Source organism: Halichoerus grypus, chromosome 3, assembly GCF_964656455.1.
Source record: "Halichoerus grypus chromosome 3, mHalGry1.hap1.1, whole genome shotgun sequence".
In the NCBI taxonomy this organism is placed as follows: Eukaryota; Metazoa; Chordata; class Mammalia; order Carnivora; family Phocidae; genus Halichoerus; species Halichoerus grypus.
In genome coordinates, this window is record NC_135714.1 from 59,877,123 (window position 1) to 59,894,769 (window position 17,647).

Consider the following 17,647-nt stretch of genomic DNA (forward strand, 5'->3'; position numbering starts at 1 on the left):
CTAACTCTAAAATATTAACTACATAATCTTTCTGCCTCATTTGAATCCCTTCCACCATGATATGCATTACTGCCATGTTGATGTTCCTAAACCACCATTTTCAACATGTCACAGCTCAATACAAGAGATCACTACGGCTATCTCATATTAAGCAATAATACGGGCTTTATATAGCTTTCTCCCAGTATTCTGTATTAAGTTTTTAATCATTCATACAAAGTGTGTTGACTACTCCTTGACCTCACAGCTGATTTTACTTTACTGGGTTTGTTGGTGCCCTTTCTTCTGCTTTTAATTTCCTCTTGTACACTAAGGCCAAATTCTGTAATTCAGCATCTAACCAAAGTCCCATATCCTATATAATGTCATAAAGTACATATACTTCTGTGCACTCCTATAACATAAGGTTTAGCCCATGTTTGTATAAACTTAAATATATTGTTCTCAACTGTTTCATGTATAAAATACATCAAGGATAGATAATTTCCTATCTTCTTTGTATCCAATCCAGTGTAGCACCCTTATAAATGGATATTTGTAAGAACTGAAAGCTCATTTAACAACTATTGTAACATAAAATTCTAGTTACAAGTAATGATCACATTCAGGAAGAAATCCATTCGCACAAAAAGGCTATTTTCAACTATCTTAACACAAAAAAAGGGGAAAAAAATCTAAAATGTGTATGAAATTGATACTTACATTTTGGCCATAAACAGCTTCCTGGGGCTTTCCACTAGCATCTACTCCACCATGAACATAGGAAGAATTCCTGCCATAAAACCTATAAAGTCAAGGATATTTGATTAACATTCAATTGTCAAGAAAAGCCTAAGAGGCAGGAGAGTTCTGGTATAAAACAGACCTAGCTTGCATGTTGGCTTTGTCACTCAATAGTTGTATAATTCTGATAGTTACTTACGGTCCTTAAGTTCAGTTTCCTTGGTTATCAAACACAATAACAGTAACTACTACTCCACAGGGCTGTTATAAGGATTAAATGAGTAACAACAGGATTCAGGCCTGGCACACTGAAAATACACTCAATTACTTGCAATTCTCATCTAATTCCTATCATATCTATTTTTTGAAGTGGAAGAATGAGATATTCAAAATACATTCTAAATACTGATGCTGTGGTAACTGACCCAGTTTTTCCCTTTAGATACAAAACTCAGTTATCTAGATTTGTTTGGGAATCAGTTGCTGTTTAACATTCTACTCAAAGTTCCAAATGATTACTAATTCCAAAAGCTTAAAGCAGTTTAGTTAGATTTACAATCATTGAAATAATTCAGAGACCAAATAAGAAAATCTACATTACTTCAGTATCTGATATCTCCTTAATATTTTATACTGCTCTTAAGTACATGATTAATTAGTATTTCTCTGGCATTACCTAAAGCAATTAGAATATCCTTCTAAATTAAGGTTATCAAACATGCAAAATTAATATTTTCATAAAGAGAACTCAGCTCCTATTGTTAACGAAACATTTAAGACTTCATCTATGCCAAGTAATGCTCTCAGTGCATTACATATATTAATTTATTTACGCCTCCTCTAACAACCTCATGAAATAAGCACTATTATATAAATGAGCAAACTGAGGTTCAGAAGAAATTAACTCTCCTAAGGCCACACACTAATCAAGTGGGGTAGCTAAGACATAAACCCAGACAGTCTAGTTCCATAGTCCATGTTTTTAACTACTACCTGTATTTTTAAGTTTACACTATTTTCTCGCATGTACCACTGGCAAACATGTAAACTTCTACCATTTTTCTGGAGGACAACTTGGCTGTTAAGTGTAGGAAAAGCCTTAGAAAAAATTATACCTTTAACAATTCTGCTTCTAGGAACTTAAGAAAATAACTAGAAAAGTGCACAAAGATGCATGTATAAGGATACTGATCACAGTTTGTTAACAAGTGAAAAATTACAAAATGATTTTCATTAATAGGTAAATTGGTTATATAAGCTAAGTATAAAACAGAAGTTTATGGGGGTTTTTTTTGAAATGATGGTGGAGAGCCTTATTGTCCCTATAAAAAAAACCAAACACACACAAAAACATGCTAATACCTACATTAAAAAAGACTAAATTTCAGACAAGGAAAGGCCCTATTAATTCCATTCTCCCCTCCCCACCCCAAACTCCTTTACATACACTGTCAGCAAGAATATCTTTTATTTCTCTAATTAGAAAAATGTACAGGTATTCACTTTTTTTTTTTGAGGAGGGGTATTTGTTATAGAAAAATGTCTTACGGAATAATACAAGACATATTGCAAAATCTAACTTTAGAATGCCCCGCATACTTATAAAGAGGACCTAGCTAAAAAAAGAAAAGTCCTTTTAACAGCTTTTCCCATATGAAGTGGCAATGATTTATCCCTTAACTCACGTGGCTGGTGTGTTCTACAACAAAAACTTGCAAAACCTAATCCTTATAAAAGGATCATTTATCTTTCACCTGCTAAAATACACAGGAAGAACAAAAATTATAAATACTACTCACAATATAAATCAATTTCATTTCAACCTCTGGAAAAAATAAGCTAACAGATGTCCAACTCCTGCCAAAATAGTAAACAAGGCTACTACTGCTGTTTTACCAAGAAATACTATTTTGCAGATCAATCAGAAGAAATTTTCACAAGTATAATCACTTAAATGATTCATTTTCTAACACTGCTATAAGGAACTTAAAAAAAAAAAAAGTCAACTAATGACTACGATTTCAAAGTGCAGACTAGAACCCATTAGTTGGTCAAGCCCAAGGTTTATTTAAATGAAATACAAAATACTGAAGGATACAATTATGTACACAGATATGAATGTGTTATATAATGGGATATAATTGTGTACACAGATATGAATATGTTATATAATGGGATATAATGTGAAGACTTTTTTTGTTTTTTTGTTTTTTTTACCGTGGATTTCTTTTTTTTCTTTTTTTTTCTTTTAAGTAAAATAGGGCTTGAACTCACAGCCCTGTGATCAAGGCCTGAGCTGAGATCAAGAGCCAGACACTTAACTGACTGAGCCACCCAGGCACCCCTGTGGGTCTCATTTTTTTAAAAACTTGAAAAAATGATTTTAGCCATTAGACAATTAAAATATTGGTTATGGTTTGCAAAGAAACAACCAGAACATGAAGCAAGAAAGACAAAATACTATGTAGTCCTATTCAAGAAAACAAAACTAAATAAAAATACTAAATAATCCATTTAGAATTTACCTGTGTAAATATTCTGGAGCTTTATTCAGCAAAGTATAATATTGCCTCACAAACTCCCGCCCTACAAGCAGCGGACTGGGCTTCTCCATAACCATTTCTTTGCTGCACAATGTCAAATGCTAAGGGAGCAAACACAAGAACAATTAACTATTAAAAAGTCATCTTTGTAAACTTCCAGGAAGTAAATTTTCTTAGCCATACAAAAAGGAATAAAGAAAATTAATACATTTATTGAAAACCAATTAACAACAAAATAATAAATTCTCAACAACTACTGGTAACTTCCAACATCTGCAGTTCCTCTTTGTCTCTATTCCTCAGTGCCTCCCCACCCACCCCCACACAGTTCTTTTTCTTTTTCCCCAGAAAGTACCGTGCTGCCTCACAGTATGAACACCATAACCAAGTCTTTTCCATCCACAGTACCTCTTTCCTCTGGGGACTATAATCTAGGTCCGTGGATTCCAATGGTTGATTTTTTAAAAACTAGGCAGAAGGCACAAGTCAGGACCGGAAGATTAGACTTATTATGGGAAAATACTGACTAGTATCTTCTTTGTATTCGCTCTCCTTAGAATTACTTCACTGCTTCAAAATGATAATTACCATTAAAAATCAGCAATTACCTGAGTACTCAGAGATTAGTATTTTTTTACATTTGGTATATGTAAAAAAATTCTTTCCATTAATTAAGTAATAAGCATCTAACTACATTGCTAGGTGCTCTTTAATAAAGGGGACAGTCCAGTGGGTGAACAAGATTAAGACTTTACCCTCAAGCTTATAATCTGGTGCAATTTAAGAAACAAAACAAACAAGCAAAAGGAAAAAAAAATAAGAGACAAATCAAGAAACAGACCCTTAACTCCAGAGAACAAACTGATCGTTACCAGGGGGGAAGTGGGTGGGTGGGGGGGGTGGTGGCTTAAATAGGTGATCAATATGATGTATGGAAGTGCTGAATCAGTATGCTGTACACCTGAAACTAATATAATACTGTATATTTTAATTCCAATTAATATTTAAATATATTTAACTGGAATTAAAATAAAAACTTAAAAGTTTATAATCTGTCATGGATTATAAACAAGCACATAGGAAACAGAATGGGTTAGGCACTATAATAAAGTACTGCTAAACTGAAATCTCAAAGATAAATCAAGAAAAACAAATACACAGGGCAGGGGGAGGGGTCTATGCCGACAGGGAGGGGGATTAAAAATAAGAAAAACAAATACAAAATACAAATAGACACACAATCATTTAAAGTAAATGACTTATATATGGTTATAGCCCCCATCAGTCAAAATTATAACATTAGGAATTGGAGAACAGGGAGAAAAAAAAGAGGAAGTTAAATATTACTTGTTTAAATATATATTTATAATCAAATACCCTTTCCTATTACACTTTAAAGTACTGAAAAAAGGGCACCTGGGTGGCTCAGTCATTAAGCATCTGCCTTCGGCTCAGGTCATGATCCCAGGGTCCTGGGATCCAGCCCAACATCGGGCTCCCTGCTCTGCGGGAAGCCTGCTTCTCCCTCTCCCACTCCCCCTGCTTGTGTTCCCTCTCTCACTGTCTCTGTCAAATAAATAAAATCTTTTAATTAAATAAATAAATAAAGTACTAAAAAAAAAAAAAAACCCACAGCATCTGTATTTACTGGGCAAACTGGGATACAGTTTAAATTCCTGCTTAACAAATGAATCTCAATGTAGGTTTCTTTCCTTTTTGGCGGGGGGGGGGGGGGGAGTGGCAGGGGGGAGAAGAGAGAGAATCCTAAACAGGCTCCACGCCCAGTGCAGAGGACAAAGGGCTCAATCTCACAACTCTGAGATCATAACCTGGGCCAAAACCTAGAGTCACGCTTAACCAACTGAGTCACCCAGGTGCCCCTAGGTTTCCTTTAAACAAAAAATTTTAGGGCGCCTGGGTGGCTCAGTTGGTTAAGCGACTGCTTTCGGCTCAGGTCATGATCCTGGAGTCCCAGGATTGAGTCCTGCATCGGTCTCCCTGCTCAGCAGGGAGTCTGCTTCTCCCTCTGACCCTCCCCCCTCTCATGTGCTCTCTCTCTCTCTCTCATTCTCTCTCTCAAATAAATAAAATCTTTAAAAAAATTTTTATAGCGAAAGATAACCTGCCATAATCATTACAATTGTGATAGTATTTTTAAATAAAAATCAGGAGTGGCACCTGGGTGGCTCAGCTGATTGTCTGACTTCAGCTGAGGTTATGATCTCAGGGTCCTGGAATCGAGTGGGGCTCCACACTCAGCGGGGAGTCCGCTTGTCCCTCTCCCTCTGCCCCCACCCCCACTCGTGCTCTTTCTCGCTCTCTCCCTCTCTCATATAAATAAATAAAATCTTTATAAATAAATAAACCATGGCAGAGCCTACAGTCAAAACTAGCTCTATACAACCCGAGTGACTCCCAATTCAACTTTTACATAAGGCTCTATTAGGTTTTCTCTCCTTTTACAACTGTCCTGAAACAGTATACAAAACAGTAAACAAAACACAAATCTGTTTAAAATTTTCAATAACGCCTCACCTGCTTTCAAAAATGGTTAATTCACTGCTTCCAGTGGCAGGGTCTGGGGATGAGGCAGTGGAAAGAAGCCTTTGAAGCAGTTCAAGGAGATGGAAGAGGAAGATAAAGCTTTCCAACAGAAACAAAAAGACAAGAAGCTGGAGAAGCTAAAGTGAAGTATAATAGTTATAGGGAAGGGTCCCCGGGCCACAGGTAGAATTGAGAAATCTGGCAAAAAGTAAGCAGTTACTTGTGTCTCCATTAGGAGATGGTAACCCTTACTTCCACTGCTGTTTAAAACACCTGGATTCTCTGCCATTAACATCTGCTGCTACCTATAGCTAGAATGAGTGTGTCTAGGAGCCTGTTGTACATTCAAGAATAAACTTCGGAAAAGAAAAAAAACCCAAACAGTGGGACTCATCTTCTCTTTACTCCCTCTTACTCAGCCGTTGCTACCTTAGCTGTAAGGTCAGAGTAAACCCAGCCTAGAATCCTGCCAGTCTGCTCTTCAGTCTTTGTTCTACCTTGAATTCTATACCACCTACAATTATACCAACTCTTTAAAAAAAAAAAAAAAGAAAAATTTAATTCACAAAGTAGAGTCAGTGTCATTTCAGGTGTCATTAGTTTCCCCCCAAACTTAAAAACTTCCAATAAGGACTAACAAATTCTAATGCATAAACGAATTCTCATTTGCTACATTTATTTTTTATTTTTTTAAGATGTTACTTATTTATTTGACAGAGAGAGACAGTGAGAGAGGGAACACAAGCAGGGGGAGTGAGAAAGGGAGAAGCAGGCTTCCCACTGAGCAGGGAGCCCAACGTGGCTCGATCCCAGGACCCCGGGATCATGACCTGAGCCGAAGGCAGACACTTAAGGACTGAGCCACCCAGGCGCCCCCCATTTGCTACATTTAAAGTAACAAAGCGGGCGCCTGGGTGGCTCAGTCGTTGGGCGTCTGCCTTCGGCTCAGGTCATGATCTCAGGGTCCTGGGATCAAGCCCCACATCGGGCTCCCTGCTCCGCGGGAAGCCTGCTTCTCCCTCTCCCCTCCCCCTGCTTGTGTCTCTGTCAAATAAATAAAATCTTTAAATAAATAAATAAAATAAAGTAACAAAGCTAAGACAGTTTTTTTATTTTGAATGATGAGGAAGTGTGAAGAACAGTAGACTTATCTAGTAAAATTTTATAAAATAACTAAAATGTGAAAATTAATACATACTTAAATACTGTAACTGATGCTAAAATAATACTAAGATGTGGGAAGATGCTCACTTATCCTCTAAATAAAATAGCTATGTACAAAATAGTTTTGTTCAAATGATGAATAATAGAAATGCTATTAGGGACTGTTTATGGATTTGGAGATTCCCATGTTTTTCTTCTTTCTCTTCCATATTTCCAGATTTTTCTACAGTGACACTCTGTCATTTATCCCAAATCTTCCATCACATTTATAAAGGATATATTTACCTACCATTTTTGTCACATACATATAACAGTAAAGTTAAAAAAAAAAAAAAAGTACTGAATACATATATCAATATCAAAGAAAGGTCAAAATACACTAAAGAGTTATTGTAACAAAGTTTGAGAGGCTTTCAAATGCCCACCATCTACATACACAATCACGAAAGTATGGTGGTCACATCATCAATACAGATCAGAGAGACAGGCAAGGTAAATACACAGTGAAGGCAACTTTCAAGAGATTATTATTCAATAAATTGAATTATTCAGAGGCAGTAACTTGAAAAGTGAACCTCAAATGGTGGATGAGGTAAGACAATGCTAATCTGTTAAAAGCCTAAACAAAGAGCTATACAGAAGCTAGGCAGAGTCCATCTTTAGCTGTAGGGAGGCTTCCTTCCACAGGGAATAATAAAACAAAAAGAAGTTACCTGTAGAATGGTGCTACAATTTATACTTAAATATAACTTACAAAGCAGTTACTTCTTCACTATTAACTCTGATTTAAAGTGAGTCAGAATTTAGTGGGCTAGGGGCACCTGGGTGCGCAGATAGTTAAGCGTCTGCCTTGGGCTCAGGTCATAATCTGTGTCCTGGGATTAGCCCCCAGAGTTGGTCCTGGCTTAGTGGGTAATCTGCTTCTCCCCTCCCTTTGCCCCACCCTCTGCTCATGTTCTGCCTGTCTCGAATGAATAAATAAAAAAAATCTTAAAAAAAAAAAAAAAAAAAAAAAAGAATTTAGTGGGCTAAAATATAATTGGTGGAAATTAACCATATCAACCAGAAGATAAAGATATTACGGACAAAAGGGAAAAAAGCAACCTCACTGACTTACCTATTTTTTAATGCACACTAATTTATTTGTTCTACACAAACAACTGCCATCTTGCCCATCTTCCCATTTTCTCCCCTAGAGTAGGAAAATTAACAGTGCAATACATAAGGAATGCATCAAAGAAGCATTAGAATTTAATTATAAATGAACCACCAACGGGTAGTTTGGGTAGCTGTAGGAAGTTAAGACTTGGAAAATTGAGTAATATACAGTTTGCATTTATAATTCATGCACAGCCAATGTATACAAAAATCTGGTCAAGAGGAAAAACAAAAGAGCCAAATTACACCTTCAGAATAAATGTGATTACAAGAACAATTGTGCTGTTTTTATTATTCACAGCGAAGTACCCAACTCTTAGGTAAGCAATTTCTGGGATTTGGGTCCTTCCATTTCTTTTTTTAATTCCTTTTTTTCTTTTTTTAAGATTTTATTTATTTGAGAGAAAGAGCACGAGGAGAGGGAGAGGCAGAGGGAAAAGCAGGCTCCCTGCTCAGCAGGGAGCCAGACACCGGCTCCATTCCTGGGACTCCAATCCCAGGACTCTGGGATCACGACCTAAGCAGAAAGGCAGACGCCTGAGCCACCCAGGCACCCCTAAATTTTTTTTTTTTTATTTATTTGAGAGAGCGAGAGAGAGCACAAGAGGGGGGAGGGGCAGAGGGAGAAGAAGCAGGCTCCCAGCTGAGCAAGGAGTCCAAAGCCCGATGTGGGGCTCGATCCCAGGATTCTGGGATCATGACCTGAGCTGAGGGCAGACGCGTAACCGACTGCCTTCGGCTCAGGTCATGATCCTGGAGTCCCAGGATCGAGTCCCACATCAGGCTCCCTGCTCAGCGGGGAGTCTGCTTCTCCCTCTGATCCTCTTCCCTCTCATGCTCTCTGTCTCTCATTCTTTCTCTCTCAAATAAATAAAATCTTTAAAAAAAAAAAAAAATTATTTTAAAAAACCACACTGAACATGGGACAAAGATTTTAACTAAGACCATGAAAAAGTTATGACCTTTTTGGATCTTAATTTTCTAATTTACAAATTGAGATGTGATCTCTGGTCAAACCTACAAGACTATAGATTCAACAAAGACAGCCAAGATTAAAGGATACTTATGTACAAAAAGAATCTTCAGTTGGTTGTTAGCTCTAGCACCTTCAGAGATACGAACAATCATCTAACGTCTTCTTAATTAAAGTAAAATTACATGTATTAAACCCCACTTTTCCCATGAACACTTGAAAATGTGGAGATTTCTGTCACACTGGGATGCATACTGTAAAATTTATTTTCCTTGTTAATTAAAAACAATCGGTCCTTTTAATTCATCCAGATACCAACATGATTATATCTAGTTTCCTTCACTATTTAGAGCCTCAACTACTTCAGAAATCTTATCCCACTTAAAATCCCCATATATTGTATATCTTCATCAATAAATATCCTTTTATTCATTCTTGTTTCTTAAAATGATTCCTCTCCATTTGCCTAGACTAATTCCTGAAATATAGCTACTCCAGCTCTCATGGGATATTGCTATCAACTGCCACTATCTTTTCTGAATTCCTTAATATCATTGAGAGGGAAGTGGAGGAGAAAAAGAAAAGTAACACACATACACAAGAAAGAAAAGAAAGTCACACTGGGCTTCATCCTACCATATACTTCGATTTCTTCAATTTCAAAATACTTAAAAAAAAAAAAAAAAAACCGTTATCAACCAAAGGAATTTTGGTTCCTTCCTTGACTAAAACTTCAGGTTTTAGTTAAGTACTTAGGTTTTTGCTTACTTTCTGGTTAAAAGTAAGTTTGGTGAATCACTAGTACAATGGAGCTGCCCACAAAGCATACAATCTCAGGCTACAACATAAATGTAATGTCTAAAATGAGCTGACAATTCTACTCTGTAAAAGTTAAATACTGATTGAACAGTAAATGGAAATTACAGGAAGGTAGATTTAGGTTCAACATAATACAAGAATAACCAGAACAGAGCTACTTCATAAATAGCCAGTCACTGTAAGTATTTATTTCAGAGACTAACAACAATTCAGCAGGAATATAGTAAAATAATCTAGGTCTAACAACATTAGATTAGGTTGTCCCAACATTAGGATTCTAAAAGTCTATTAAACAAGAACTAAGACCTTTGATTCCTACTCCAATACTCATTCCATACCTTCCTATCTGTAATGACTGAAATCCTATGCATTTTTTGGGAACAGATACTGTACCCCTGAAAATCTTTCCTGATTCTTCTATAAACTCTTGTCTTTCCTCTGAATTCTCGAAGTACTTTGAGTTTTTATCATGGCACTTTATTAATCATATTGTTCCCTAAATTACTAACTGTGCATTAGTCTTCCTCAACTCTCCTCTCAAATATCATCTGAGCTCTCCCTTAAATATAATTCTCTGGAAAGTCACAATTTTTTTTTTAATTGATGGCACTACTTTATTTCCATCTTAAAAGACCAACTGCAGGGCGCCTGGGTGGCTCAGCTGGTTAAGCAACTGCCTTGGCTCAGGTCATGTTCCCAGGGTCCTGGGCCCTGGGATCGAGCCCCACCATCTGGCTCCTTGCTCAGCGGGGAGCCTGCTTCTCCGCCTGCTTGTGCTCTCTGTCAAATAAATAAAAAAATAAAATTCTTAAAAAAAAAAAAAAAAAGGCCAACTGCAACCAAATGAAGTGAACATAACCTCTAGATTTTATTGTCTTCCTAATATAACAAAGTATGAAGCTTAGAACTGGATCATTTGGCCCTTTCTCTTATCTCCTCCCCGTTCAAAATGCTTGCATCTCTTAATAGCCATCATTCTCTTATATCTGCAATCGGACTCAACACATTCAAGCCCTCAGCACACTCTTCTTTGTAGTTTTAGCCTTTTTCCGGAAAATCTTAGTCTGCCCACCACAGCCACGCTGCTTCCTGTCATAATGCTGCTTTCCCTGGGCATAAAGAGAATCTTTGCCTTTCTTGTACTGTGTAACTTTGTGGGGTTAGTGCTTGCCACACTTCTTGCAGAAAGTCCGGCGGGTTTTAGGAATGTTCACGTTTGTGAGAGCACTATCGGCACAGAAAGCTGCAGAGTCACAATTCTTAAAAATCCAATAACCTCTGCTCAGTCTTCCACTTGTCTGCACTAGCATTGTTGATAACCTCCTCCTAATGCTAGATTTCTACGGATAAGGCAACTTTCCTTCTCATCAAAATGCAGAAGTTCTCAAAGTTCTGTCTTCTAACCTGGCAATTTCAGAGTCTAATGGCTTTAGCTCTCGTATCTACCTAAATGTAAATCTAGTCTCTACCATGAACTCAATGTTAAAACGTAAAAAACATTTTAACCCCATGCTGAATAACCACACATGCCCTCATAGGTTACAAATATATGCATCCCTCAAAATGTTTTCCTTATTTCTGTTAATGATGCCACCATCCTCTTGGCTAGAATGCTCAGTCCTAAGTGACTTTCCTTCTTTAAGCTTCAAACTGTGAAATCCTGCCGACTCAAAAGTCTCTCGAAATTTGTCCCATTCTTTCCACTCCCACTGAATTTACACTCTACATCTTCCTCAAATCTTCCAAGCTTCTTTATCATGTGCAGCATACATTAAATACAGTAAAATCCAAACACCTGAATTTAATTTGAAGTATAAGGCACTCCATAGAAATCCAGTCTGACATTCATGGTCCTGACAAACTTTGCAAATTTATCTCCCATTATACTTTTCACCTCTAACAAATCCTGTGTTCGAAGAACACTATGCCACTCACCATCATTCCCTGAACCTGCAATTTTCATTCTTTAGGCGACTGTCTTATTTCATTCAACCTAAGATGGGTGAATAGGTGGGAAAACACAAATTCTTCCAACATTTAATGAATGTCTACTATATATGTATCAAAAACTATGCAAGGAAAAACAATGGTGAACATGAAGGACTTGATCTGCTGCTCCACTGACTAAAGTCCAGTGGGAGACAAAATTCCTAAACACAATTATGTTAGAAATCCTACAGCCCTATCACAAAGAATATACCATTTGAAAACTGGAACAGGCATAGAAATTAGACATGCAGAAAATGAGAAGTTAGTATCTCAAGCTAAAGCTAAAAGAGAAAATTTTTAGGGGATGACCATCTCCTCAAAACCTCATGCCACCAAATTCTTCCCCTATTCACTCTTCAAAAACCTGCTCAAGATCTCATTCCAGGGGCACCTGGGTGGCTCAGTCGTTAAGCGTCTGTCTTCAGCTCAGGTCATGATTCCAGGGTCCTGGGATCCAGCCCCGCATCAGGCTCCCTGCTTGGCAGGAGGCCTGCTTCTCCCTCTCCCACTCCCCCTGCTTGTGTTCCCTCTCTCACTGTCTCTCTGTCAAATAAATAAAATCTTAAAAAAAAAAAAAAAAAGATCTCATTCCAATTCTACCTCTGGCTTTCCTATCTAGGGTCCATCAGGCAGGATTAACCATTTCTTCCTCTTAGTATCACAGATCTCTTTATTAATGCACTTAATCCTAATAATATATGTACATGAGCACAGGCACATCCCTCTCCTATTCGGAAGACCTCTACACTAATGCTAAGCATAAGCCTGGCAGCGTTATGCTTCCCGCAGGTGCTCAAGAGACATAATCTTTGCAGCATCCACCACTGCTGTGCACATAACAGGATTAAAAAATCTGTTGAATGATTCTGATACTAAAGCCCTAAGAGAAGCAACAACTAAAATACAAAGATATTTCAACAGTTAATAAATAAAACTATGGAAGAATGTTAATGAATAGCTTAAACACATTAAGCACACAATTTCAAGATACTTTAAAGCCAATCACTGGGGCACCTGGGTGGCTCGGATGGTTAGGCGTCTGCCTTCGTCTCAGGTCATGATCTCCGGGTCCTGGGATCGAGCCCCATATTGGGCTCCCAGCTCAGCTGGGAGTCTGCTTCTCCCTCTCCCCCTGCTTGTGCTCTGGCTCTCTCTCAAATGAATAAATAAAATCTTAAAAAGTCAATCATCTACACTCCTGTGCTTATTTATATGTAAATGTATATTAGTACACAGTCATCTACAAGAATACGTACTACTCCTGTAATATGAAGTTAGAGAGTTTTGAGGTTAAAGGTCCAAACAAATCAAATATAGCAGTTTTGGCACAAATAATTTTAAGAACTTTTAGAACTTTAAAATCAGAACTTAAAGCTCTAATTTTAGAACTTTAGGAAATTTTAGAAATTCCACCCCCCAAATTAGCATTACAACAGACCCACACAATATAGTCAATTTCTTTTCAAAGGTACCAAGGTAATTTTATCTTTCCAACAAAATGATTTGGGGACAACCTGACATCCACACATTAAAAACAAAAGGAAGTCTGACTCATACTTGGGACCCATGTACAAAAATTACGTTGAAATGGACCACAGACATAAATGTAAAACCTAAAACTCTAGGCTTCTAGAAGAAAACTTCCGTAAACTTATGTTAAGATTTTAATAAGACACAAAAAGAATAAAAAAAAAAAAAACCTACAAATTGGACCTCCATCAAAATGTAAAACCCTTCACTTAAAGTCACCATCTAGAAAATGAAAAGACAAGCCACAGTCTGAAAAAAGGATCTGTAGAATAATATATGATAAAGGACTTGTATTCAGGGAAAAAAAAAAACAAACCAGATCTCTAATAACTTAAAAAAAAAAAAGCATTACTGAAAGCTAAAGAAGTTGGTTTTACATGATTCTACTGATAGGGCATTCTGTAAAATGCAAAACTATAGGGTTAAACCAGATCAGAGGCTGGAGGCAGAAATGAATAAAAAGGAATAGGAGAGAACTTGATCGGGGTGGTGGTTTCACGACTGTATGTCTGTCTAAAGTCATTAAACTGCGCATAAAGAGTGGCCTCTACTGTTGGTAAATTATTCCTCAAATTTTAAATTTAGCAATACAATTATGCTTCATTATGTCAATCATTTCATGAACATTTATGGAGAATCCCTTAACGCAACGTAAGGGTAACCATGGTACCCTGAAATTGAGAATATCCAGTTCAAAAAAAGGCAATTTATTCAAAGTCAACACCTTTCACCTATAAAATTAACAAAAATGAAAATTATTGGTAATATCCAGTATTGCTGAATGTGGGGAAATGGGCTCTTCCACAGTGATGGTGAAAATATAACTGTTACAACCTTTTGAAGATGTAATTTGGCAGTTTTAATAAAATTAATTAAAATTGAATGCATATAACCAGTAATTCCACTTCTAAGATACATTACAAAGAAATACACATACAACTGCACAGAGATGAATATTCAAAGTTGTTCATTGCCACAAAAGAAAATCAAACAGTCTAAATGTCCATCAACAGGAAAATGGAAAGCTATAAAATACCAAATTACTCACTCATTTAAAATAGGGGGAAATAAGATTAAAGTTATAAATGTGGACAAGAACTACTGTCCACAAAAGTAATAATCAAATTGTAAAATAATTTACAAAGCCCATCTTTGGAAAAAGCATGATTAAAACACACACACACACACACACACACACACACACACTCATGGGTGGGGGGGTGCGGGGGGGAATACAAGCTATATACCAATTCTTAACACCACCGGTAAGACATTAAATCCTATTTTAAAATTTTCATTTAATTTCTGATAACCTTCTAACAGATACATGTTACTGGTTAGAAAACACAGCTCTAGGGGTACCTGGCTGGTTCAGTCGGTAGAGCAAGCAACTCTTAATCTGGGAGTTGTGAGTGTGAGCCCACACAGGTGTAGGGATTACTAAAAGAAATAATTAAACTTAAAAAAGAAAAGAAAACATGTCTCTAGAATAAAGGCCAAGAGTGTGAGAATTCATTCACCACTACTACTAAAACAAGCAATCCCTGACATTATGCCTACATTAATGACAATTCATGGTTAAAGTTTAAGTGTGCTTAAATATTACCAACTAATTGAAGATAGGATTGAGGAGGCTGAGATGGGGAAATCAGACTAATACCATGCTGGAATTAAAATTGAGCAGTTACATACAGAATGAGTAATAAAGAAAAACTTACTGAAAAAAAAGAAAAAAAAACTTATTGCCTAGGATCCTAAGGTGCACTCTCCAAGGTTTCCAAAAGCTGATTTAAAAAACATTTGATACGTTCACTTGATATAATACTATTTTTTGGTAACCTGATATTAACGGTCTTAGAAACAAAAATATAATAAATCGAACGCTGACTATAATATAAAGCACCAATTCATATAGTCATTAAAATACTGTCAAAGACAGTAAAACCATCGAAGAAAATACTGAACACTGTATAAAATTTACAAATAAGGTATGATTTCAATAATGTAAAGGCTATGCATGCACTTGGGCAAGAAAATGAAATTAATTTTTTAGATCTACTCTAGCAAAATAGTTTTCAGAGCAGATTACAATAGAAAAGACATGGTAGGGGCGCCTGGGTGGCTCAGATGGTTAAGTGTCTGCCTTGGGCTCAGGTCATACCTCAGGGTCCTGGGATCAAGCCCCGCGACAGGCTCCCTGCTCAGCGGGAAGCCTGCTTCTCTCTCTCTCCCTCTACTACTCCTCCCTGCTTGTACTCTCTCACTCTGTCGAATAAATAAATAAAATCTTAAAAAAAAAAAAAAGACATGGTAATATAAGCAAAAAAATGTATTTCATCAGTTCTCTTTAATCTCCGGGATCTCTGAAATGGCATCTCCATTCTCATTAAAGGAACTTCTCCATACAGTGATAAAATGGCTAGATCTACATAAATCATAAAATCTATTACTGTTAACTTCAAACACCTGGCTGCAACCACAATATATAAGCCTCGAAATGCACAGTCAAAAATTCACTCTTTGAGGACCCTGGAGTGTCCTGACCACCATTTATAAAGAGGGATAACTGCAGCATCTTTGGTCAAGTATGGGGGAGGGGGGGCGCAGGAAACGGGACTAGACTTTTACTCACTGCAAACTACTGACATGAAATTTCATGTCACATTTTGATGGCCATTTCAATGCTTGGAAAAAACAGCCAAAATGAAAATTGCTAAGAAGCTTAGACACTATGTCATCTTATTAAAAAAAAAAAATCAGGAAACCAAAAGAATATTACAGAAATTTCTCAATCTACAAAAATATTGTTTCAGCACTTAAAGTTACATGTACTGTACCTTGATTTCTATAAAAAGAGTAAGATCTCTAGTAACAGGATGCAGTTCTTTACAAGAAAGAAACTATGTTACCAAAGGCTACGTCTATGCTAGGACACAGCTTATCTCTCGCATTGTATACTTAACTCCTTTTCCTCTCTAGAGCCCCTTACTCAGAGCTGGGGTCACACTAGTCAGGCCCAGGCCCTTTCTCACTGAGCCATGGACTATTCCCAATCTCAACACCTAACCACATATTAAAACTGGAACTTCCTGAAACTCCAGACGTCTTTACCAATCCAAACAGCAATGAAGCTTTTTAAGATTTTTTTAAGTAATCCCTACACCCAACATGGGGCTGGAATTCGCAACTGTGAGATCAGGAGTCCCATGTTCTACCGACTGAGCCAGCCAGTCGCCCCCAACAATGAATAGCTCATTTAAGTACCAGTGGTAGAAATAAATAAAAGGTAGTTGTGGATTAAGTAAGCCTTTTCTTTTCTCAGACCCCAAAGTGAAGGAGGCAAATTTTGAAGTTCAGAAACTCTTAAAATTGACCAAGCATTAGGAAAAGGACAGCTGTGTCATGAAAATAAAAGCATATATTTATGTTAACCTTTAAAGTTTAATAAGTAACCTACAGGTTCCTTTATCTCCTTGAAATAGACAGGATATTTAACTTCATTTAGAGAAAAGGAAACTGATAGTTAGAGAGCCTAAGGAAAGCAGTTTACAAGGTCCCTCAGTTAGGAGAGAGAGGATTTGAAATCAGGTCTCCTGTCTCTAGTGATATTTTCATTACACCTGGTTAAGAACAACTACTTTAGAAGAACAGGTATGGACGCAAGAACACAAAAATCCTTTGAAGTCCAACTGCTAGCTTATTTGATACTGTTGGGAGGAGCGAAAAAAGAGATGGCAGTAACATAATACAAAAAAAAAAAATCCAAGAGTCATCCCAAAATATCTACAATGCTGTACCAAAATAAGGTAAACTATCTAGAATTTAAAAGATATGAATAAACAGGATATGAATAGCCGTCAAGAAACTGATTCTATTGCTTCTGAAGCCAGTCCAGAGTTCTGGGTTAAGAACCAATTTGTCCTAGCAGCTCTTAAACAAGCATCTATCAATGTAGAGTAACTAAGTCATGTTTGTCAAATTCTACTGAAATTAAATTCAGAAGCAACCCTTAAGTTTGTACCTATCAAACCCAGCCTTGAAAAGGGGTCATTCTCCACTTCTGTATCAATTCAGCGTAAAATGTGGAAGTCTTAAAGAGAGAATTAATGTTCAATCCTGATAATGAGTAATCAATAGCAATAATTTTGCAGGATAAGAAAGCTGGTAAGAATCTAAACACACCATTAGTATTTACAGATTTTCA

General features: G+C 36.9%; 1 protein-coding gene and 1 pseudogene across 4 annotated transcripts in view; both read right to left on the reverse strand.

Moving 5' to 3' along the window:
• The window catches only part of G3BP2 (G3BP stress granule assembly factor 2), a 76,821-nt gene that overhangs the window by 14,751 nt on the left and 44,423 nt on the right, over positions 1 to 17,647 (reverse strand). For all 4 annotated transcript variants that reach the window (XM_036109362.2, XM_036109363.2, XM_036109360.2 and 1 more), the window contains exons 2-3: positions 3,249 to 3,367; positions 703 to 784 (exon numbers count right to left, since the gene is read on the reverse strand). In XM_036109362.2, the coding sequence (XP_035965255.1) occupies positions 703 to 784; positions 3,249 to 3,343 (177 nt within the window). In that variant the 5' untranslated portion in view covers positions 3,344 to 3,367. The remainder of the gene's footprint in view (positions 1 to 702; positions 785 to 3,248; positions 3,368 to 17,647) is intronic.
• On the reverse strand, positions 10,558 to 12,413 carry LOC118546580 (large ribosomal subunit protein eL42-like; annotated as a pseudogene).